This window comes from Ursus arctos, unplaced genomic scaffold (genome assembly GCF_023065955.2).
Source record: "Ursus arctos isolate Adak ecotype North America unplaced genomic scaffold, UrsArc2.0 scaffold_2, whole genome shotgun sequence".
In the NCBI taxonomy this organism is placed as follows: domain Eukaryota; kingdom Metazoa; phylum Chordata; class Mammalia; order Carnivora; family Ursidae; genus Ursus; species Ursus arctos.
Window position 1 is genome coordinate 84487449 of NW_026622874.1, and position 25189 is coordinate 84512637.

Consider the following 25189-nt stretch of genomic DNA (forward strand, 5'->3'; position numbering starts at 1 on the left):
CGTCACTTCCAGCGGCGCCGCCCGCCAGGACAGTGCAGGGCCCGGGCAGTCCCCTAGCGCCAGGCCGGGGACGCGGTGCGCACTAGGGCCTCCGCCGCCTGAGACCCAGGCCGCCTTGTGCAGAGGAGGGGACCCGCAAACCGGGCACCGCCGCTGCCTTGGCAACCCCCTCCCCGGTCTAGGCCTCACACCGGTGGGAGGCAGTTGATGGGTCACACCGCTCAGGGCAACCGGTGAACCAGCAAACCCAGGAGTGGGACTCACTGTCCCCGCAGGCTAACGAGGCAGGGAGGGACAGGTCACTCTGGAGCCTCTGGAGGCTGGAAATGCCCAAAGTCTCTTGAGGGCCATGCCTTACACGTGTGTAGACATTTGTCAAATGCTCCTAGGACCTTCACTCCTAGGTGGATGGGTGCGTGGGACTGTGTACCTTTCACCTCCATTAAAAAGATTCGGTTGCATGGAAAGCACACGCCAAAGGAGTTTGTGTACTGTGATACCACTTAGGGGGAAAGTCGAAGGCCAAGTGCATTTTGTGTGGGCAGGCACCTGGGGGCGGTGAGGCAGGAGCATGCACTCGGGGCCCGCCCAGGACCGCCATGAAAGCGGGGGAAGAAGCGGAAGGGGCCCAGCCCTGGCGTGGGAAGTCGTGGGGATGAGCGGCTGGGACCAGGAGCAGTGGCCAAAGACGGCCTTGGGAAGGCCCAAGGCCTTAGCCTTTCCTAAGGACCTGGCCTGCAGAGGGGAGGGGGGCCGGGCCCACGCAAGCGTTGCCTAGAAACGCTTATTGTCTTGGGATTCTTAGGCTCGCGCAGGCAGGGGTTCTGGGACACTTGGCGGGGTAGTCCGACTGCACTGGACGCTTTTCCACAGCGGACCAGGACAGTTTTATGACCCGCAGAGATGTTGCCTTGGGTTGGTGGCCTGGGCTCTGGCCTAGGCCATTCCCCAGGGGAAGTGGATGGCAGAGAGCCTTGCTTCACCAGCCACATTGATTTCACCGGGCACGTGACAAAGGGAACTTCCACTGGCGAGGAGATGGACTTCACCAACCTCATCACATCACAGGCACAAATCAACAGACTCCTGAAGGACATCGAAACACTGGAGGCTGAGGTTAGTCACTGGAGGCGTTTGTCCCAGTCGTCATCAAAGATAGTAGACTCCAGTGAAATTTGGAAACTGAAGACCACCATCAGGGACCTAGAACAACAACGGATGAAGAAGCTAGACGAACACCAACTTGAAGTATCGGTACTACAGAGTCTCCACAAGAAGCAACTGGCCGACGTCATTGAGAGGCACCGCCAACAACTACGTGAGTATGAGCAAAGGGAAAGTGAGCTTGGACGGGTGGAGCAACAACTTGCAGAGATGGAGCGGCTGAACGACAATCTGAACAACGTTGCTTCTGATCTCAGAGCAGAAAACCAGAAGTTGGTCTTGGCACTCCAAGATGTAAGACACCAGCTGGAAGAATCGATTCTCCGTAACAAGGAGGAGTGTCTGGAAAACAACATTGCTGTGAGGGCTTTAAAGATCGAAAAAGGGCGGTTAGTAGCGAAATTGTATCGGACTGAGAAGAAGGCGTTGGAAGAGAAGAGGAAGTACAAGCAAACTATCAAGAAATTGTTACCTTTAGAGCATGCACGTTTGATCCAGCTCATGCAAGAGAAAGACCTGGAACTATTCCACCTCCAAAAGAAGATCGAGCAGATGGACGCCGACCACAGAGAAACCAAGGACATGCTGTCCTCTGCTTTGGAGGAGCAGAAGCAATTGACACAGGTCATTAAAGAAAAAGCCTCAAGAAGCAATGACCTTTTAGAGCAAACCGTGGAGGACAAAGACATGCGTCTCACCTCCGTGACCGCCGAAAATCATCATCTGAAAGAAGAACTGGAGCGCCTGAGACAACAGAGTCGCCCTGTACCTGTGGTTGACCCTAAAATCCTCGAACTGGAGTGTGAAGTCTTCCAACTGAACGAGTTAAAAGATGACCTCGAGGAGGAAGTAAAGGAACAACAGAAGATCATTCACAACCAGCAGCAGGGGAAGATAAGACTGCTTCAGTCTCTACAGGAGCAGAAGCAGAAAGTGGACCATCTTCAATCCCAGCAGGAGCAGCTGCATATTGAACGCGCTCAGCTCCTTGCAGCGAAAGACCAGGAGATTCAGAATTTGCAAGACACATTAGACCAAATGAAAGCCCAGCTGCCTGACAAAAGCCAGCACATTGCAGCAGAGCACTGTGACGACGTTCAAGTCACAAGCAGTCAGCCTCTTCCTAGAGAGAACGGAAGTGAGAAGCTTGATCCATCTAAAGGTGAACCTCAAGGATCAGTCCAAGGAATAAAAGAGCAAGAACTGGAGATGAAGCTTCTAACTGAACAGAACATCCGATTGACCGAACAGATCGATCGGCTGTCCAAAGAGGAGATTGGTAAACTAACTCAGATTATCCAGCAGAAGGATTTGGAGATCGAGGGTCTTTCCAGCAGAATCTCTGCAGCTTCTCAGTGCCAGCACGTGGACGAGCAGCGACTTCAGCAGCAATTGCAAGAGTGTGCTTCGAAAAGCGACCAAGTATTGGCTGTCTTAAATGAGAAAACGAGGGAGAATAGCCATCTGACAAGGGAGTATCAGAAAATGACAGAGAGACTTGCTGCCAAAGAAGCAGAGCTCCAGAGGATGCAAGAGGAAAATCGGAAACTGTCCCCGAGAATTGAATGTAGTGGTCAGGAGATGTTTAGAGAAACGATTCAGAATTTATCACACATTATTCGAGAAAAAGACCTCGAAGTGGATGCCTTAAGTCAGAAATGTCAGACTTTATTGACCATCCTGCAGACCTCCAGCACTGGTGATGAGGTTCGCGGCGTTCACATCGATCAGTTCAAGGAGCTTCTGCGGGAACGGGACACGTTCAAACAGCGAGTGAAGATCATGGAAGAGTGGAAAGAGCAGGTGATGACCACGGTCGAAAACATGAAGCGGGAGGCATCCCAGCTTCAGAGCGATCTTCGCCAGCTCCAGGCGCGGGCTTGCACTGGCAGCGAGGAGGATTCCAAACTGCAGGCGACCTCTATGGACCTGATCCAGACTTACAGAGGCAAGGAAATAACCTTAGAACACTTAGAGAAGGACCTGGCACGAATTCAGCTCAGCATCGGGGAGAATTGCCACGCCAAGGATCTCCTCTTAGGGAAACTGGACGCGATTTTCCTGCAGCCCTCCCCCGACTCCTCAGAGCCAGCGGACTCTCTGAAGGCCGTGACATCTGACGTAGTGAGCCAGTCTTCTCAGTTGCGCCAAGAGGAGGTAGAAGAGCTAAGAAAATCAATGCAAGAAAAAGATACAATGATTCGAACCCTCCAGGAAGAGAAGCAGAGATGGATGGATTCCGTGTCGGCCGCGTCCCCAGGAGAAGGCAAACAACAGGAACACGGGGATTCCGACATGGAGCCGCTGAAGGAGAAACAGGCCGTTCTGCAAAACTTCATTCCGGATCAAGAGCTCCGACTGCAAGCGAAAAGTGAGGAATTGCTTTCTTTGCAGGAGAAGTTCAGTAGCCAAGTGAGTGAAAATGACCTTTTGAGGCAGGCAGTCACCGATCTGAAGGAGAGACTAGCAGATTTTGAAACGGATGTGTGTCAACTGAAAGAGGAAAATGCAAAGCTTGTGGAAACATGTAGAGAAAAGGAAATGGAAAATCAGGCCTTGCAAGAGACCAACAGGCGGCTTTCCATGCTGCCGAGAGAGGAGGAATCCCAGTCCGCTGCGGTGGAAGAGAAGGCACTTGCTTTGGAGCAAGTATTGCGAGGGAAAGAAGAGGGCGAGACCGGGGAAGCGAAGCGGCTCGTCGATGCAGTTGCATCCGTGCAGGACCAGACAGTTGTGTGTCCACAGGAGAGAGAGGAAGTCCTGCTGGCACTGACACAGAAACAAATGGAAACCTGCGCCCTCAGAAGGAGGTGCACCATTTACGAGAGAGAGAATCACGCCTCACCCAGGAGCTGGAGAGACGGCGTCACGTCGCTTCAGAAGCCGAAGATTCTCGTCGCCGCGAAGCTTTGGTCTCAGAAGACAAAGTGGCTCAGCTCAGAGAGGAAGTGACGGTCTTGCAGGGAAAGCTCGTTTTGTCTTCCACGGCCTTGGAAAACGCGAGCCATCGAGCCAGTGTGCAGGTGCAGTCGCTGCGGGAGCAATTGCACATGGTCACCCAGCAGAAAGAGGAAGCCACCTTCCAGCTTGCAGCCTCCCAGGAGGAAGGGAGGCAGTACGGTCACGTTCTAGCCGCCCTCAAGCTGGAAGTCGCCAAGTGGATGGAAAAGGCAGACAGCCTAGAAGGGAAACTGAAGTCATTGCAGGGACGCTTCCAGAAAGCAAAGGCTGACTTGGGTCTGAAGGAAGACCAGCTCCAAGAAGTCAAGAAACAGAACGAGGTCCAGCAGGAAGTCCTGGAGGACACCCAGAAGAAACTGATGGACTTAGTAAGTAAGTCCGAAGGCATGGTGGACAAAACCCTCCTGAGGAGACTCTTCGTGGGCTCTTTGCAAGCACCTGATGCCGACCGGCAGGAAGCCTTAAGGTTGATGGCAGGCACGCTGGGGATCCAAGAAGACCAGATGCGCCAGCTGTTCAGTGAAAGGCCAGGTGGGGTTACCAGCTGGGTGACTGGGGGGCCTGGATCCAGAAGCGCCCCCAACACACCCGGGAAACCAAGTCACCGAGCTATGGCCAACAATTCTTTTTCAGGACTTTTCGTCCAGTTTCTAGAAGCGGAATCACATTCAGCTTCTCCACCACCTAAACCCTCTGCTTATGCCGTGAAGCCCCCAGATTCAGGAGGAAGGGGAAAAGTGGCTAAGAAACAAGGCCCACAACATCTGAACACTGCCCTAGGATCCACAGCCCGAAAAAAAGATGTGAAGCCCCGCACCACAGCTGTGTCTCTCATTACCCCCCCAGGACCAGAAACGGATGGATCGGAGCACCTTCTTCTAAATGCTGTCACTGATGCTTTCCCCACATACACGCCCCAAATACTGTCACCTGCCACGAAGGTTGGAATGGTGGCCACAGGCCCCTCAAAGAAATAGACAATTCTCAAGCCGGAGAGGAGACGGCGCTTTGAAGAACGCAAGTCACTCTGTGTGTCTACCTTAGCCCAAAATGGCCTTTTGCAAAACGTAATATATTTGCAGTTTTGCTTTCAGCTTAATAAAAATATTCTTTTATGACTTAACAAGAACAGAGGTCTTTTAATGACTGCAGAGGTATTCCCCAAACTGAAAACAGTGGTGACTTCTTATGAGAGTAGACATTGGTGGGGTTGGAGGCTGTGGTCCAAGGATACTTCCAATATTGTTTATAATGCTGTAATGTTTTCACAAGGAACAGGTATCTACATATACCCTGGGTAAGGAACACATCAACTGGTTTTAATGTTCCGAACTTACCAAATACACGAACACACACACCTCGTACGAGAAACAAGGTGAACAGCGTGAAAGTACAAGATGCGTACAATTAAAAAAAAATGTAAATTTGCTTTACTCAGCTAAGTCCCATTTCTCTCTCTCTCTTTTTTTTTTTCATTTTTAATTGTTGTTCCATTTGTTTTTCTGTTGCCTAGGAAATCACTCTATGGGTAACCTGATTTCTCTCCGGCCTTTTAGAAATATATGTGTATTTGCCTATTTGGGAGTATAGTATTTTCTGATTTTTTTTTTAAATCACTCTGCCTTAGAGGTCTTTCCAAATGTGAATGAATTCCAATTTATTCTTTAAAAGAAAACCCAGCATTTTATGGATATACCCTAAATTATTTAACTAGCTCCTATCATCAGGATTTAAGTGATTTTTATTCCAAATGTCCATGATGGACTGCCTAGTCCATTTTCTCAAAAGCCACTCCAAATCTTCATTTGCAGTTCAAGGCTAATTGCTCCATTGTATGCAGGAAACCATCCATTCAGACTTCTTTGCATTTTTACTTTAAGGTTTTACTTGTTTATTTGCCACAGAAAGTAGGGGAAGAACACAGGCTGCGGGAGCTGCAGAGGGAGAGGGAGAAATAGGCCCACAGCTGAGCAGGGAGCCCTATGTGGGGCTCAATCCTGGGACCCTAGCATCGTGACCTGAGCCAAAGGCAAACACGCAACCAACTGAGCCACCCAGGTGCCCCAATACTGAGTCTTAATCTGATGTTTTCCGTCACAGTGGATTCTGCTGTCTCCATGTCAATTTCAACCTGCACTGAGACTTTTAAGGTGTAGGACAGGTGCTTCCCTAGGAAGTGAAGTTGGCACCTGAGCAAGAGTGAGAGGCGGTCGTCAAAACCAAATGTATCAATTCCCATTGATGTTCACGCAGTTGATCCCATGGGAATCTCCAGGTGTCCAAGGGTAGAAGGAAGGGCTGACGTCCTCCAGCACCATGGAGTCTGGCAATGGACTGTGGACAGAAGCAGCCACCCCCAGGCTCAGGTAGGATAAGCAGACATTGGCCTCAGCCTGTAGCAAGACGGCCTTGCTAACTATATTGAGCTGGTGGGGGGTCCCATGACCCAAGGAATAACAGACAGCTGGATATGAAGGCTCAGAATCCGTGAGAGTCTCTATTTCCAGGAGAGCCCATTGCATGGCCAGCAATTGTTGCTTTCATGGTCTATAACCCAGGGCCAAGGGGGGCCGTTTCTTGCATTGGGAGCCCATGGACAATTTACAGATACCATGGGTGGTCCAGGGACTCCAGAAAGTGGGAGAGGAGGTTGCTAAAGCCTTTTCACTAGGGCACTAACAGGGGATTTTTTAAAAAGTTTATTTATGTGTTTGAGAGAGAACTTGAGCTGGCAGAGGAGTCCAAAGAAGAGGGAGAAACAGGCTCCCCACTTAGTAGGGAGCCGAATGTGGGGTTCTATCTCAGGACCCCGAGATCATGACCTGAGCCAAAGGCAGAGGCTTCACCAACTGAGCCACCCAGTCGCCCCCTAACAGGTGGTTTAAATTGGACGGATTCTAGAGCCTTTTGTTTAGGGGAGCCCACCCAACGTGGGCTCATTTACAAGTATCAGCGTAAATGGGCTTCAGTAAAATTTATAAACAAGAAATAAGTTGTGTCCAGAACCCAAAAAATACTGAGCGATGTTGGACTCGTGTGTCCTTTTTTCTTTTTAAAGATTTTACTTAGTTACCAGAGAGAAAGCGCACAAGAGTGAATGCACAAGGGGTGGGTGGGGCAGAGGGAGAGGGAGAAGCTGGCTTCCCAGTGAGCAGGGAGCCCTATGTGGGACTTGTTCCCAGGATCCTGGGATTACGACCTGAACCAAGGCAGACACTTAACCCACAGAGCCACCCCAGCGCCCCTGCACCTGTATGTCCTTAACAAGTGTGTCAAACAAATGTCCTCACAGTAGGATGTCACAAAAGTGATGTCATACCTATGTTCCTGGAGAAAGATGGGTGCAGTAAGTTCCTGCCCTCAAGGATTGCATGTGATAACAATGTGGTTTGGGTGCCCTTTGCATAACAAGGTAAAACATGTCCCCTTCAAGTTCAAGATGTTGAAATAGGCACTAAACAGAACATATTGGCCAAATATGTAATAGCAAAATATTTACCACTTTTAAATTTGTTGGTCTCCCTTGTGAGTTTTATTTTTAAAAGATCTTATTTATTTTAGAGATTGAGAATGGGAGAGTAAAACAGGGAGGGAGGTGAGGGAGAGGGGGAGAGAGAATCCCAGGTTGATTCCACCCTGAGCACGGAGTCCAGCAAGAGGCTCAATCCTATGACTCTGATATCATGAGTTGTGCCAAAAGTTTAACTGACTGTGCCACCCAGCTGCCCCTAGGCGGTCTCAGAGTTTTAATGGGACCAGGGTATATTCTAATCAGGTATGGTAAGGCAGGAAGATATAGAAATAACTATCACAAAGGAAGAAGCTCTTTAGAAACACAGATCCCAAGAAAGGAGGTCATGAGAGTCATGAAGGGCCATCCAGGGAAGCACCAGGGTCAGTCAGGAGAAAGAGGGAGTGAAGGGAAAATGTGGGCAAGAGCCTTCACTGTGGTTTCCACGGGAAGAGACAGGTGAGGCAGGGTGAGCAGGTTTAAGACTGGTTAGTTGGAATAATTTCAGTGGGCCTGGGCCACAGTGGTGTCTGGAGTAGTCTGTCCCTGCCCTGGGGTGATCAGGGCAGGGGATGGTGGCCCAGAGTGTAAGAGCTTCTTGGAGGGAGTGGTTGGGGGCAAAGGCCCTGAACTGGTTAGTTTACATGTGAAAGGTGTGCTCAGAGGCAAGCTGTGGACCATCTCCAAAAATTAACTATGCCTGTCAGGGACAGTCCCTCCAAAGTCACCAAGGCCTGAGATATCAAAGCATTAAATACAGAAGCTAGAAAATGCAGTTATTTTACTAGTATAACCATCGTTTGAACCCTCGTATTAAGTCCATGAAGGTTAGCCAACCCGTGCATCTTAGCAGACATTAAGTTAATTCAGATTGCATGGTGCACTGGGTGTTATATGCTAGTAATGAATCATGGAACTTTACATCAAAAACTGGGGATGTACTGTATGGTGACTAACAATAAAAATATTATTATTAAAAAATAAAGTTAATTCAGAATTATGTTGTAGGGACAAAAGCCAATTGGCCTCCTTTTATCTTTTGCCATACAAATAATTTTAGTAAATTTGGATTTTTTTTTTAAGATTTTATTTATTCATTTGAGAGAGAGCAAGAAGTGTGACAGAGCAGGAGCTAGGGGGCGTGGCAGGGAGAGGCAGAGGGAGAAGCAGACTGACTCCCTGTCCAGCAGGGAGCCTGACATGGGGCTCAATCCCAGAATCCGGGGATCAGGACCCTAGGAGAAGGCGGGCACCTAATCGTCTGAGCCACCCAGACGTCCCTGTAAATTTTGGATTTCCAATTGGGTCAAATTGTGACACTATGTTGAATTAATTTGGGGTGGGGGGGAGGGTTCCATTCCTCCTTATTGTCAGTTTATTTATTCCTGGATTTACGTGGGGGGCGGGGGAGTGTCTTTTTACGCTGCTCATCTTTCCTGTTTTTTCTTCCGGAGAGTCTCCAATCAGCATCATCAGGGTTGGAGCCTCTGTCATGGCAATAGCTGTATGGTTTCAAGTCTCTTGACTTAAGTCAGGGTGTGAATTGATACCTTCACTGTGCCACAGGGGTGCCGTGGATCTTTCCCCCATAACCTTGAGGATCGGGATCTTGTGCTAAACAGGTTTGGGCAGCGAGTGGTCAGTGAAAGAGCACAGGACCCACAGCCCAGACGCTGATGAAGCAAAACCATCTTCTGCTACAGCCTTTCTCTCCCGTGGACTGCTTCCCCTCCCCACTGTTCCTGCTCTGCAGATTGCCTCAGGATAGTTTTTCATTTCTAGCCACATAAAGTCATGAGTTTTGGGTTCTGTCTCCAATCACACATGGTGCACATGTTCTGGGTGTTTATGGGGAAAGGGAGCTGGGGGGTAGCGCCATGGCTGACTGTCCTCTTCCTGTGGGAATGCCAGTCCATATCCCCAGTGTTGGAGTCCACAGCCAGGAAGACCATTTTGTCTGTGGCCGGAGTGGGAGCCTTAAGCCTCTCGATCACATCTAGAGTCCTTCGACAGGCTGGGAAGTAACAACACTAAGAGAAATGCAAGTGTGTGGCTGAGAGGGTTGCACTGGGAGAGAAGTGGAACACCAAACACCCCCCCCCCCCCACTTTTGTGTTTCTCATCAGCTCCTGGGCCCTGGGCTGCCATGGATGTGCACCTCAAAATTCTGAGGGCTCAGGAGGACACAGCGTAACAGGGAAAGGAGTGGTAGCTTGGGAGACAGGCAAGGCCACTCCCTTTGCCTGAACCACAGTGCTCATGAGGCAGCCACGGAGCCATTCTTATGTCTCCCTGGGGTCGTGGTCTCCTTCCTTCCACCAACACCAGAGAGGGTCATCCCCAGGACTGTGCTTGGGGTGCGCTTTCCCCAACAGGATCTGCATGTCTGCCCCAGCACTGGCCCAGCTCCCAGTCGGTGGAACTCAAGCACACCAGTCAGCATGTGTGGTTGCGGACCTCAGCAGGGAGTCTTGGAGACCCATACAGGCCAGATGCAGGTCACATTCATGGCACCTCACGCCTAGATACAGTCAGTTCACATTGGTTCTCACCTTGTTGGCAAAGATGGGACATTAGTTTGGAAATGGATGGTGACTTCCATTTGAAAAACAGAACAGGGGCTAACACACAAGCTGGCCAGCGATGGCCAGTTCCCTCCCAGATAGTGCTTGTCACCTCTGAGGCTAGTTAGCTAACAAAGGAACAGTTCACGCTGTCCCCATGTCCTCAGTTAAGGTGGGCCACCCTGTTTGTGATGCCACTTGTTTTATTCACCTTCTCCTCAGTTCCCTGGTGAGAGAGAGCTTCCTGTTGCAAACCTGTGGGGATCACCTGACACCCGACAGATGTGATTGACAGCAGTTCACTAGTCACATATGCTCACAGTTCAGGGGTAGGATCCCCCACACTGTGCAGGGCTGCACAGGGATTGCTCTTGGGAACACAGAGAATAAGCAGGGGCTTGGAAGGCAAGAATTTGTCCTAAAGGTGGAGGGGGGCTGCAAGTCTTGGTTCCGATGGGAGGGTATATGAGTGGCTTGCTTGAAGAACTTAGTGGGCTTCTATGGAACTGAATGCTGCTCCTCAAAAATCAACAGGCACCATGTCTGGTCCCTGTGGTGAGAAGGGTTTTTGTTTAGGAGACCTTACTTTGCATTTGGCCATTTGAGCCCCTCCTTGATTTTCCCAGGCATCAAGACAGCCCTTAGTATGGAATCTTAATTTCAGGCTTATGCCACAAGAGGGTATGAAAATCTAATTCTTCTTAGAACTAATAACGGAGTTTCACGGTGAAACAGTACACAGAATAAACACATACAGTAAGTTGTACTGCTGTATACTAGATATGAACATGTGGGCACCACAATCAAACACACTCACAATTAGTAATAAAACTATACTTGGGGATAAATCTAACAAGGCATGTCCAGGAGTCACATGCTGAAAGGTATTTAGCACTGATAAAGGAAATCAAAGATACAAATACATGGAGAGATACACAATACTCGTGAATTGTAAGATTAAGCGTAGTAAAGATGTTAACTCTCTCCAGATTTTTTTTTAAAGATTTTATTTATTTATTTGACAGAGATAGAGACAGCCGGCGAGAGAGGGAACACAAGCAGGGGGAGTTGGAGAGGAAGAAGCAGGCTCGTAGCGGAGGAGCCTGATGTGGGGCTCGATCCCAGAACGCCGGGATCACGCCCTGAGCCGAAGGCAGACGCTTAACCGCTGTGCCACCCAGGCGCCTCTCTCTCCAGATTTATAGAGAGATTTAATGCAATTGCTGTAAAATCCAGTAAGGTTTTCTTTTTTTTTCCTTTTTTGTCGTGATAGATAAGATTATTCAAAAACGTAATGTGGAAAGACAAAGGAATTAGAGTAGTTTCAAAAACAATTTAATAAAAGAATCATAAAATGGGAACATACAGTGTACCAAGTTTCAAAACTTATTAGATACTTATAATTGGGAAGACAGTGTGTCATCTGCAGGGCACACACACAGATCAATAGAACAGAACAAAGAGCCCAGAAATCGTCCCCACAAATACATCCAACTGATTTTGAAAAAGGTGCTAAAGCAATTCAACTGAGGAAAGATAGCCTTTCAATGGACTGTAGGCATTTAAAGCTGTGATGAGCTCACAGGCCCCAGACTCAGAAAAGAGCACCAGCAGGGAAGGAAGATGGTAGTTTGAGGTCCTACCAGGTGCTGTTGGGAAAGGAGGGATCGTTTGTGCCCAGCTCAGGATGCAAGCTCCAAGCGCTGGGTGTCAGTTTCTTTCATCATTCTGAGCCGAGATCCTCCTGATCCATCAATTCCACAGGCTCCTGGGATTGTCCCGTCAGCTCCCACACTGCAAACCGGGGTCACCCCTAACTGAGCATCCAGTGCTCCAGACTCCATTAGCCTTCCCATTAGCATCATTGTCAGCCTATATGAGGTGGCAAGATGGTTCTCAGTAACTCTGTAAGTACATCCTTCCAGTCCAGCAAAAAAGAGAGCTCTTCTAGCCTAGCCACTCCCTCCCGTTCGACCCTGGCATTCATTCTGATTGGACAAACCCACCACCACCCTCCCCAGCTCTAAAGTATGGTGAGGGTGTTTGTGTGTGTGACCGGCCAGGCCTTGGTAAGTTTCACCATGTTTCAGGCGAGGAGCCTCATCTAATCCACACGGATTGAAAGGAGGGTTTAGTTCTTCATCATTAACTCAGGCTGTTGTAGAAGAAAGAATGCTGGATAGACAGAACACCAAATGCCTACTTTAGCCTCTTGCGGAGAAGTTTCATGGTTAATGCCTGCTTTTTGCTCCAATATGAATGTCCACAGGGGTTTTACATTTCAGATTCTCTTTCCTTGACTTTGTCAGAGGATGCAGATGAGCTGGCAGTGAACGTTCTCTGACATTGTCTCAGGACATAGTTGAGGACTACCCCAGTATAGTCTCCTCTTTGGAGGCATCGCACAGCCTGAGTGAGACGCCTGAACTAGCCAGTAACAAACTCCACTCCCGTGTCATAAAGGTCTAGCTCCTTCATCAGCAACTTCTAAAGGAGTTGGGCCTGCCTGCAGGAAGCCTTTGGCGTGGCCCTCAGTGAAAAACGGACCAGTGTCCTCTGAATCAGATTTTTTTTTCTGCAGAACAGAGGTGTCCTTTGCTTAGAAAACGACAAGAGGCACATCAATATATCTGCCTCCACCTTCTTCCAATTACTCTCAGCCTCACCATCCACACCTATGGGACTGACACTTTATACTACTTGCCCTTCACACTTACTACTTACTCACACCCATGGAATGTGTCCACTGCCAAGGTAGGAGACTGTGCTCATTCAGTGGTTTGCATTACCCTCTTGGCAGAGGACCACTCAACGAAAGTGGTGTATTTGATCTCACCACTCCCCCTGGCAAGCCTCCCTAAACTCAGCCTTCTCCACTGTCATTTCTACTTTGGGTATCAATGAGTTCTTGTCCCTCCATTAAATACTAAGTAAGCTTTTGATATCTGATCTTGCCCTAAGATATGTACCCTGACTTTTTATTGTTAGTATGTGTGTGTGTGTGTGTGTGTGTGTGTGTGAGTTCTTAAAGTTTGAGTAGCTCCATTCAGTGCTCCTGACAGAGAAATGGAACATACAAATGCACTTCTTTATTTTTCTAGGAAATGTTTTCTAAGAAGTCCAGTACAAAATATATATATAAGGAACGTCTTAAATATGCATGAAACACATGTGAACCACCCGAACGTGAGAAATGATTGAAGGGCCTATATAATCCTTCTCCTCCAGTGTTCTACCCTCCCCATTCCCTAAATGTCACAGATGTGGTGATTGTTTCCCCTCCCCTCATTCCTTTCTTCTTCTGTATAGTATTTTATCATTTATGTGCATTTACTCTAAACATTAGTTTTGCTTGGTTTGAACTTTTAAAAAATGTTCTATTCCCTTCTTTCACTGAATATTATGTTTCTTAACTTCAGCCATTGATGCTTGTAACTGGCAGCTCTAGTTCGCTTTCACTACTACATAGTTTCCTATTGTAGCAGTTTTCCGCACATTCCTTCCTCCACATTTGAAAGGCGATTATGTGCGCAAAGCCCTTACTTAGCACAACTCTTGGCGCAGAGTCAGCGCTCCATGAACATTTGTTCAGTGGTTGAGACTGAGCCCCGACTCAATGTAACACTAACACTTGTTTCCTCCGGCTGGATTCTCTGCGCCTCGCCCCAATGCTGAGGATCTTGTAGCTCTTCCCCCTCCTGTGAATGACAGAAAATGTTCTGGTGCTCTCCCCGTGCATCCATGACTACAATTCCCGGAATGCATTGCGGTGGCTCTTTACGTCCGTTTCCCTTTACGTCCCGCCCCCAGAGCGATTCTGCATTTAGTGGGCGGGGCTATATTTTTTTAATCCAATGAACCCTTCCTGAGGGGGCGGAGAAATTGTCCAATCAGCGTCTGGGCAGAGTCGCCAATGAGCGGGAAGGTTGTCAGGGCAGCCGACGTATGCGGCCTCCCTAAGCCGCCTCAGCTGAGCGCGGTGGAACCAACCCCTCCTACCTTCTCCGAGGCTGGCTGGTTCCCCTGGCGCCTGCGGAACGCTCTTCCGTGTTCCCGGTGGGCACAGCATCCCGGAACCTCCACGGACATGGCCAGTAGCCTGAGGACGCCCTCTTTCACCTCCTGTTCTTCCTCCTCGACAGACACAGACGACGACGACGGTGTGCGCGGCACTTGCAAAGATGCTTCTATGTGCAGAGGTGCCTGCGGGGCGCGGTGTCCCCGGGGGCGTCCCCGGGGGACTGGGGTTTGTGGGGGGGGAGGCGGGCCTGTGTCTCAGGAACACGCTTGTGCACTAGAAGGTAGCCGTCAAGTCGTGCGCCCCGGGTTTCACACGTGTGAAGTGCCCAGAGCGGGGCTTCATTCGTGGAGGTGATAATGACCTCACCTGTGCTGTGCGCCGGGCCTGGGGATGGCGTGAGTGGGACTCCGGCGCTGAACCAGGTAGACGGGGGCTTGGCCTTCTTGGGGCTAAAGTCTGTCTGCAAGACCGAGGAGAAGCAAATAAGTGTGGTGTTGATAGGGGAGGAAGAGTTCAGGTTCTCCCTCTTGAATAGGTTACTTTCCTTTGGGGGTTGTCAGGATCCCCACTGCACCTGAGGTCGGGCCAGTCAAGGGGTGTGTGTGTGTGTGTGTATGTGTGTAGGGGGGTCATGGTCTGCCTAGGAGCACGTAATATTGGTGTGCAGAGCCAGTACTTTTCAGAGCTCTTGCATGTTTGCCGCAAGAGTCTACATTCTTAGGGGTCTAGTGGGGCAGCGTTGTGAGCACAGATAAGTGTGACAAGTCGGAAAGCACGAGGCTGGAGTGTACTTCATTCATTGGTTCACTCAACAGAAATTGTTGAGAGTGTACTTTGTGGTTGACCCTTTCTTTTGGGTGGGTGGTGGGTATTCAGTGACGGGGAACACATGATAAATAGGACTGGCATGGTGCATGATGTAGTTACCACCTGGCTGGAAAAGACAGGAAGCAAATAATTACCCATGATATACATAATTACTGCTTTGCTTTGAGTGCTGAGAAATACAGTGTGCATTAGAGGTTGTAATTTAGGCGATACCATATAAGCTGAGAACAGAAGGCTAAGAATAAACAGGGATGTGTGTGGGGGGGGAGAGTGTTCCCTTAGAATAGGAGAGGAGTGTGAACTATTAAAGGAATTGAGAGAATGTCCTTGAAGCTGGGGCCATGTAGGGACTGTAGGTTGGGGAAAGCCAATGTTTGGGGTTAAGACTTGCACTTTTTGTAGGTTCTTGGACACTAAGCGTAGTGATTGAAACATGGAGTTCAGAGCCAAGCTGATCCTAGCTCTGCCACTTATGAGCTGTGTTACTAAACCATTCTGCATCTCAGTTTCCTGATTTGAGAAATGGGGATGATGATAATCCCTCTTCACACATGACTGTGAAGATTAAATGATAGTTAACATTAATAAAACACTTAGAGCCATGTCTGGCATGTAGTAGGTGTTAGTGGTGGTTGATTCAAGAAATAGATGAATACATATCTAAGTATTGAAGACTTAGAGGCAGTGTGTGGTGAAATTTGTGAAGGCTAATGGCTTCCACCCAACTTCATTTCTTCTCCAGCATTCAGGTGCTGTTGACCACGTGTGTCACACTGTTGAATTAGAAATAATTCTTCTCATATTGACTGTTATTTGCTAAGAGAATCTGAAGTGCCATCGATGTGATCAGAGAGAGAGAATACTTTTCAGTACGATGTTACGATTAGGTTTATTTAAAATTTATTGGTACTATTGATTATTTAATATTTGTTGGTAACTGTTTTTGCAAAGTTGCTTACTTAAAAAAAAGTAAATTGACCGTAGAGTAATTCAGACACAGAATAAGGACAGAGAAGTAGTATAACTAGAGCTTGCCTTTTCTTGACTCTCCATGGGATAGTTTTGATAATTTCTCTGTTCTTCTCTTAGATTCCAGTGCCCCCCTGTGTCTGCAGACATCTCAACATTGTAAGGGAAGTTTGGGTTTGGAATTGCAGAGACTCTAGGCAGTTGTACCCAGCCCAGAGGGCAGATCAGCAGAGCCTGTGGGGCTTTTTAAAGAAAACACAAATGCTTAGGTCCTCCTCTAGACTCACTGAGTCAGAATCTTCTGGGATAGGTCTCAGGCTCTAAAGACCAGGCATGTGTGCCATCGGGATGCAATCCTTCAAGGTTTTTTTTTTTTTTTTGCACTGGGCTTTCCTTCATCGGAACAACATGCAACATGATTGGGAGATTACATAAATTAATGTTTGAGGACATTTTCCAGGGCTCTGTCCTTCACGTTTTGTGATCTGCATCTTCACTGTAGTGTGTTAAACCCTTAAGCCTTGTCAGAAAGTCATGTTATTAATAACGTAGGGATTCCTTGCATTACCTGGGGAAATCACTTTCTGCCTCAGTCCATTCTTTGGAATGGGGATTAGAATGGTAACCCACCTTTGGGATGTAAGGATGAAATGAGAAATAGGTCCAAGGCAGTTAGTACAGGATCCGGCACAGAGTGAAGCCTTCCATCAATTATTATTACTACTTCTGATTTCCCTCCACTATTTATTTATTTTACAGATTTTATTTATTCATTTATTTTAGAGAGAGAGCGTGCATGGGCGGGGGCAGAAGAGGATGGAAGGGGGGGGAAGATCTTGAGCAGAATCCCCACTGAGTGTGGAACCCAACTTGGGGCTCAATCTCAGGACTTTCAGATGATGACCTGCGCCGAAATCAGAAGTTGGACACTGAACCGACTGGGCCACCTAGGCACCTCTTGATTTCCCTCTGTTCTGAATATTATTTGGTTGCAGTTATGGAGTCCTAGTTATGTCCTAGCTGTGGGTCAGGCTGGTGCCTGCCGCCCTAGGTTACAGTCATAAAACCCTTAAAAAATAACGTTAAGAAAGCCAGTTGGCCTCCCAGGACACCTAGGAGTCCCTCTAAAAAGGGGAACCATCCTTTCCTACTGTGACAGTGGTCAGCATCCTCCAGAAAGGCCACTGGAAGCACACCTGTCCTTAAACACAGTGGGTTTGTTACTCATCCTGAGGCAAAACCCACATCATGGGGAACTGTGGGGCTGGTGAATAAGAAAGAGGGTGTTAGAAAGAACTTACAGGATTTGGACTTTGGGTGGATGTTTTGGGGAGTGTTCAAAGAAGCAGGTGTGCTTCAAAGAAGCACACAAAGGTGTGCTCTAGACTGCGTGCCGACTGGAGGTGAGACAGTTCTGGGATTGGGTAGCTCCATCAGTCTTTTCTAGAAGGAGGTATGAGTAGTGTGACAACTGGTGTCGTTCAGAAGGAAGGCACTTGCTGGTATCAGCTGGGAGAGAGGAATGATTGGTATTTTCTACCTGGCATGACAACCTGGTTTTTGTCTGTTTGGACAAGAGGAAGTGGTCCTTTTTTGTCTCCCTTCATCACCTTGGCTATGTCACGTTGTGCTGCTATTCTGCGAGATGGTTTGTGTCCAACAGGAGAACCACATGGCCTCCCTGTGAGCCCCAGGCCCGCTTCTACCAGCAGTGCAGCCTGGCTCAAGGTGCCAGGCGACCTCCTCGATGTCACCGCTGCTTTTCCTTCCTTCACAGTAGAGGAGGGAAGTCTTCAAAAGGCAAATAGGTGTTTGCCAGGTAGAAGAAACTAGCCTGGACATTGAAGCACAGGGCTGTGTCAGGGGCACAAGACACTGGGTCGAGGAGTGAGTAGCAACAAGAATTCTGGAGAAGTTGTCAGATAACGAAATGCGGGAGGTAGAAGGGTTTCAAGTGGGGGAGCTGACATGCTCTGCGTTTGCTTTAGACGGATCCCCAGCAGCCTTGTGGGAGATGCATTGGTGACCAAGGGAAAGTCAAGGGAAAGTCTGTTCCCCTTTCCTTTTCTGGCTCAGGGCCCTTCTCCTACCTGCTCTGTTGCAACAAGTCCTTCACGTCCAGCTCCCTGTCCCATCCACGTGCTCCTGCTCTGGCCAGGGTGATTCTTTTGGAATCCCAGATCTTCTGTTACGTGTTCCTGGAAACCTTTTGATTCCCCATGAGCCGCAAGGTGAGAATCTGCACTGTGTGGCATGACTCACTTTGCTTTTCATGATCTTCTCACGGAACCCTGGGTCTCCCGCTGCCAACTGGAAATCTGCATTCCAATGTCTCATAATTATCTCAAACCCATTCTTTCCAAAAGTGTGCTTGAGATCCCCTTCCTGTATTTTCCTCATTGCCACTGCTACTCCCCAACTCCGTGAATGGGGCCACTGTGTCCTCCAGCTCCCACGTGCAAAAGGGAGGAGTCATCTTGGAACTCTGCTTTGACTTCCTCACCCCCTTATGCGATCATTCACCCAGACCTGTGACTTTATCTGCTAAAATATTTCTGGAATTTTGGGGCGCCTGGGTGGTGCAGTCGTTAAGCGTCTGCCTTCGGCTCAGGGTGTGATCCCAGAGTCCTGGGATCGAGCCCCACATCGGGCTCCCTGCTCTGCTGGGAGCCTTCTTCTTCCTCTCCCACTCCCCTGCTTGTGTTCCCTCTCTTCACTGGCTGTCTGTCTCTCTGTCAAATAAATAAAGTAAAATAAAATCTTTAAAAAAAATATTTCTGGAATCTACGTCCTTTTCTCCACCTCTGCTTCTTCCCTCTCAGTCCAAGTTACAGTCGTTTGTGGTCTGAGCCATGCTGCTAGTCTGCTCGCTGAGCTTCCAGGTGCTCCTGCCTCCCCCAAATCCCTGTCTCCCCCTGAAGCCAGAGGTTTGTGGAAGGCCCGTTCGATCATGTCACTGCCTAGTTTCCTGGCTTCTTGTTGCTGTTTGAGATAGACCCAGATGTTCCTTCTGTGTCTGCAAGGCTGCTCCGTCCTCCTTCTCCCGTCTTGCTTCCCCCTCGCCTTCCCTGCCCTACCCGATCTGGTCAGTCCTTCCAGTGTGCCCGCCGGCCTTGGGGCGGCTCGGCTGCTCCCGCTGCCCAAGATGCTTTTACCCCCACCCCCCTTGCCTCATGAGCTCTCATCTTCCCTTAGATGAATGCAGTCACTCCACAGTCTTTACTGAATGCCTGCTCAGTTGCCGGAGGCTCGGTTCTCATGTGGTTCCAGATGTGACCCAGACAGACCATGGTGGAGCTGTTAGCGAGCCTTTCTTCCAGAGAGAGAAGCGCCAGGGAACACAGAGGCAAGCAGTCCGGCGTGTCAGGGGTGCTGGATGCTGTAGGAGGGCTGGAAGGCTTTATCATCTGAGCTGGGATGGCCGGAGAAGCACCCTGAGGACAGCGTTGGGGAAAGCCTTGCAGGAGGTGAGGGAGTGAGCCCTGTGCGTGTCTGTGGGAACAGTGTCCCAGGCAGAGAAGGGGGAGTAGGAAGGCCTCCGTGGAGAGAGCTGGGCTGACTCGTTCCAGGAACGACGAGGCCAGAGTGAGGGAGAAGGAGGAGATAGCAGATGGGGTCTTAGGGACCTGGGGTGGTGGCCACTGGGGGATTTTGAAGTGAAGAGTGAGGTGACCTGACTTGGGTTTTATGGGATCACTTCAGCTTCTCTGTTGAGAACAGTGAGGGTGGAAGCAGGGAGATCAATTAGTAGGCTACTGGAATATTCCAAGACATGATGCTGCCGGCTTGGATCAGGATGGTAGGGGTGGAAGTGATGAACACAGACCAGGTTCTGGGTACATGTTGAAGAAAAAGCTGATGGGATGTGCTGACAGATTGGATGTGGGTGAGGCCGATGAGTGAAAGAAGGTCCCCAGCCTTCTGGCTCATGTTGGATGCGGCTCCCTCCAGCGGCCCCTGACACCTGCAGACAAGGTCCAGCCCATTATCTGTTCTCTATGTATCTTCTTCGTGGCAGTCAGCCCCATCGCAATGGAGACATCTTGTTTAATGTTTGTCTCCCCCGTGAGAATCATGGTGCCAAGAGGGACCGTGTGTGTCTCAGGGCCACGTGCCTTGTAGACCCCTAGGAAGTATTCCTCAGCCAGCAGAGTGACGAGGAACTGAATGTAGATGCTCAAGGTTCTATTTCCTGATGAGGACTCAAAATTGCCATGTTCTGTTTCCCTGGTTTTGAGTGGTCTGTGTGTTTTAGAAAGCAGGCCAGGGGCTGGAAGACTGAGATTCTATTGTGAGAATTCCAGAAGTTAACCTGATTTCAACTGCATCACAAAAAGTGACTCTTGAGGTGCAAGTGGGTCAGAGGATCACCTCTTGGGAGAGGTAGCATTTTCTGGAAGGCTTAGCTAGGCCTTTCCAGCTCACTGATGGCATCTTCCTGGCTCTGCCCAGAGAGCAGGGCTGAACTTTTGATCTGAAATATTCTGATGGTGGGGATTGGTGCTTTCCCTCCCCAGAGACGACATGTCAGTTTAGAATGAAAATATTCTGGTGAGGACAAATTGGCAGCCAAACGTGCTCATCGGGAAAGTCAAATAAATCATGGATTTTCTGGGTTTTTTGTCCCCTCACCCCATTTTTCCCATAAGGAACAAATCAAATTTTGGCAAATATTTGTGAAAAACAGTGGTCTGAGATCTAGAATACTAATTTTTTTTCTTTTAATGGTTAAGTTTTTTTTTAAGATTTAATGTTTAAGTAATCTCTACACACAGCATGGGGCTGGAAATCACAATTTTTTTTTTAAAGATTTTATTTATTTATTTGACAGATAGCCAGCGAGAGAGGGAACACAAGCAGGGGGAGTGGGAGAGGAAGAAGCAGGCTTCCAGAGGAAGAGCCTGATGTGGGGCTCGATCCCACAAGGGAGGGATCAGGCCCTGAGCCGAAGGCAGACGCTTAAGGACTGAGCCACCCAGGCGCCCCTGGAAATCACAATCCTGTCAAGAGTCACATGCTCTCCTGACTGAGCCAACCTGGCCCTCCTTAAGGATTAACTTTTTAAATGACAAAAGTAAATACATTTCTCCCACTCAGCCTAATTTGAATATACTGTGCTTACAGTGTTTTTTGTGTTTTTTAATGGCCGAATTGTATTCCACAGTGTGGTTGTACTTTACGTGATGATTCTTCTGTTTGTCATTTGGGTGGCTATGATTTTGCTATTAAGATCGGGCTGTGATGAACATATTTTTGCATGTGTGTTTGAGTTTTCCAGTGAGATGGATTTCAGGGTAAGAGCTTCTGCAAAATGATCCTCAAGAGTGATTATGTCAGTTTCTGTTTTGACCTATGGTAAATAAGATGCTAATCACAGAGTATTTCTCAGTCTCTTAAATTTTTTGTCAACATGCGGGGGTGGGGGGGAAGATAATGCCTGTTTTAAATTTATATATATATATATATATGTTTCTGTTTTATATTTAAATCTAAATATATATTTATTATATATACATATTTATTTTGTATATGTGTTTAAATTTATATATATAAATATATATTTATACATATACAAATATATATTTTAAAGAGTTACTTGTTCACGAGTGAACACAGGGGAGGGCCAGAGGGAGAGGGAGAGAGACAATCTCAAGCAGATTCCACACTGAGCACAGAACCTGACTGGGGCTGGATCCCACAATCCCGAGATCATGACCTGAGTCAAAATCAAGAGTCAGATGCTTAACCGATTGAGCCACCCAAGTGCCCCTTAAATTTATATTTTTATAATCAGTAGTAAGACTGAGCATTTTTAGTTGGTCACTGTCAGTGATACTTTTTTCACATGAGCCTTCTCTCCTTATCATTTTCCTACTGGGTTGTTGTCTTTTTGTTTGGGTATTTATATTTTTATTATTGATTTGTAAGAACTTTTTATATGTAGGATAGTAGTCCTTTGCCTCTGTATTTGTTGCAGTATTTTCTCTCAAACTGTTGCCTTTCAGTTTAGCTTGTACCATACATTTCATGATACATTTCATTCTGAATCTTTATGGTGCCAAATCTCACAGTCTAACTTTATGGCTTGTGGCTTTGGATAATGCTTTAAAAGACCATTTTCAATCACTACATTTTCTTTTAGCACTTTTATGGTTTGGGCTCCTACTGCTTAGACCATTCATCTATTTTTATTATTCTGTATGTTATAAGGTAGCAGTTTTGGTCCCTACAACATCTAGTGATGGTCTATATCCCCCATGGATTTGAAACATCACTTAGATACTAAATTGTTATATATATTTTAACACAGCCATGTGTCTGTCTTCTTCACTTCCAGTTGGAATTTGTTTTTTTCATTTTGATGCATGAACATTTTGACTTGCAAAGTTACTTAGTTGTGAATTGATTGAGAGCTCCCACAGCTTGCTTCTCAGAATAAGAATAGGTTTGTACTAGGGAATAACACCCTTTTCTTAGTTCATTTGAGCAGCTATACTGCAGGAAGGAAGAAAAGAAAGGGACACTGACCAAAGGTATGTGTGTAAGTCTGTGAAAGCAATAGCTTTTCAGGAAGCCTGTGGTGTAGACTTCAACATACATGTCATTGGCCAGAACTAAGCATGTGGCCCTACCTCTAGGTGCAGGAACGTGTGAGAGGGGAGAATTTCTCACAGGGCAGATTGATACCTTGAACAAAATTGGGGTCCTCTTAGTAAGGAAGAAGGGGTAGGTGGATATTGAAAGGGGAATTTGGAGGGTCAGCTACATCTCTCTTGGCTCTTTTTTTTTTTTTTTCCTTTATAATTTCCCTAGGTCGGGGTGCCTGGGTGGTTCAGTCGGATTGAATGGCTTAATCTCAGGGTTTGAGTTCAAGCCCCACGTTGGTCTCCATGCTGGGTGTGTAGCCTATTAAAAAAAAAGAGAGAAAAGAAAAAGAAAAAAATTACCTCAAGTATTCTTAAGAGACAGAGGTGAAAGGGAAGAAAGCAAATGGAGGTGGGAGGGCAGGGGAGAAAAGGAGATAATTTGTAAAATGAAATGCTCAGGTCTTATTATTCAGTTTGATGAGCATTTTAAGAAATGTATACAGTTGACTCTTGAACAACATGGGTTTGAATTGCATGGGTCCACTTATATGCAGATTTTTTGATAAATATAGTACAGTACTGTAAACATATTTTCTTTATGGTTTTCACAATATTTTCTTTAGTGTAGTTTGTTGAAGGAATACAATATATAATACATCTAACATACAAAATATATGTGAATGGACTGTTTATGTTATCAGTAAGGCTTCTGGTCAACAGTAGGCAATTAGTAGTGAAGTTTTTGGGGAGTTGAAAGTTAAATGAAAATTTTTGACTGCACAGGTGTCAGCACCCTTAACCCCTGTGTTGTTCAAGTGTCAACTGTATATCTGTGCCCCACCACCAAAACCAAATATGAACTGTATATGAAACTCCAGAAGTTTCCTTTGTATCTCTTTCTAGTTAGGCTCTTTACCTCCACTGGTCATTTTCTGATTTCAGAATCTGTGGTAGATTAGATTTGCCTTATCTTGTAGGTCGTGTAAATGGAATTGAATGGTATGTATTCTTTTGTCTTCTTCCACTCAGTGTGTTCTTTGAGATTTATCCATGTTGTGTTCACTTATCAAAGATAAACAAAGCCAGATCCTAGTTTAAGTGGTGAGGACAGATTTTAATCAGCAATAACTCCTGCAATCAGGAAAAGAGTCCAGCATGAATTCAACTCAAACTCAGTTTGTACAGAGGGCATTTTAAAGAGAGAATGAGGGAGTAAGGCCAGGTATGAATAAAGTCAGAGAAGTAAAAGATTACAAAAAGTGAGAAAGGCGTTGTTCCATGTGAAACCACCTGCATTTACTCACTGGGAGACAGGAGCCAGACTTTTCAGTGTTGGCTGAGCAAACAGTAGATGCCTTGAGTTTTCTCAGTCATGGACTAAGGGGGACTGGCGTTGTCCTAGGGCTGGGGTCTTGAGCTGTTAGAAACTATGTTAGTGTTTGGCCCAGTCTGCATATGATAAGCCAAGGTTGAGGCCTTGTCGAGAAGGGGGTTCAGAGGAATCTGGCTAGAGTTTGGTCAAGGAGAGAGTCTTTGTCAGTGTAAAATAGTTTGTTCCTTTGTATGTAGTGTGCCTATACCACAATTTGTTCATCTGTTCAACTGATGATTAGACATTTTGTTGTTTCCAATAATTTGGTCATTATGAATAGGCTATAATAAACATTCTTATAGAAGTCTTAGATTTCTCTCAAAATTGCTTCATGGGATTGCTTAGTCACAGGGTGGGGATATATTGAACTGCTAGACTAATTTCCAAAGTGGTTTATCAGTTTACACTTCCCACCAGCAATATAGTAACACCCCAGTTGCTCAGCATCCTCGTTGACATTCTGTGCTGTCAGTGAGGGTGAGATAGCATCTCATTATGGTTTCACATTACATTTCCCTGGTGACAAATGATCTTAGGCACCTTTTTGTGTGTTTATTGGGCATTCGTACATCTTTTGTGAACTGTCAGTTCAAGTCTTTTGCCCATTTTTGCTGTTCCTGTTGTTTTTGGTTTTGACTTATTGGAATTTATGATACATTCTGAATAGGAATTCTTTGTCACGTAGATGTATTGTAAATATACATGTATAAGAAAATGAAAATTTAAAATATTTACAGTAGCATCAAAAAATGTAAAGTGGGGGTGCCTGGGTGGCACAGCGGTTAAGCGTCTGCCTTCGGCTCGGGGCGTGATCCCGGCGTCTGGGATCGAGCCCCACATCAGGCTCCTCCGCTATGAGCCTGCTTCTTCCTCTCCCACTCCCCCTGCTTGTGTTCCCTCTCTCGCTAGCTGTCTCTGTCTCTGTCGAATAAATAAATAAAATCTTTAAAAAAAAATGTAAAGTTTTTGGGGTGACTGGGTGGCTCAGTCGATGAATCATGTGACTTTTGATCTCAGCTCAGGTCTTGAACTCAGGGTTGTGAGTTCAAGGCCTGCATTGGTCTCCATGCTGGGTGTGGAACCTACTTAGAAAACGAAAACAACAGCAGAAAACCAAACTGGCTAGGAATAAGTCTCAAGAAAGACATGAAACACCTTTACACAGAAAAAATAAAACATTGTTGGGAAGAATTCAAGAAGACTGAAATAAAT

At 47.1% G+C, this 25189-nt stretch overlaps 2 protein-coding genes across 11 annotated transcripts in view; both read left to right on the forward strand.

Moving 5' to 3' along the window:
* Window positions 1–903: 903 nt before the first annotated feature.
* LOC125283404 (thyroid receptor-interacting protein 11-like) lies at window positions 904–5102 on the forward strand. The gene is made up of 2 exons (XM_057315118.1): window positions 904–3894; window positions 3969–5102. The coding sequence occupies exons 1-2, from the start codon at window positions 904–906 to the stop codon at window positions 5100–5102; spliced, it is 4125 nt and encodes a 1374-aa protein (XP_057171101.1).
* A 6428-nt stretch (window positions 5103–11530) lies between these two features.
* Window positions 11531–25189, forward strand: part of LOC130541804 (thyroid receptor-interacting protein 11-like) — a 47677-nt gene continuing 34018 nt past the window's right edge. For all 10 annotated transcript variants that reach the window (XM_057315741.1, XM_057315743.1, XM_057315742.1 and 7 more), the window contains exon 1: window positions 11531–14399. The gene's annotated coding sequence lies outside the window, so the exon portion shown is untranslated. The remainder of the gene's footprint in view (window positions 14400–25189) is intronic.

What these genes read in the sequence shown, in the direction of transcription:
- LOC125283404 (XM_057315118.1), top strand. Translation starts at nt 904, where the DNA reads ATGTTGCCTTGGGTTGGTGGCCTGGGCTCTGGCCTAGGCCATTCCCCA. An exon ending in CATCCGTGCAGGACCAGACA is followed by an intron (nt 3,895 to 3,968) that starts GTTGTGTGTCCA and finishes CTGCGCCCTCAG; the next exon opens with AAGGAGGTGCACCATTTACG.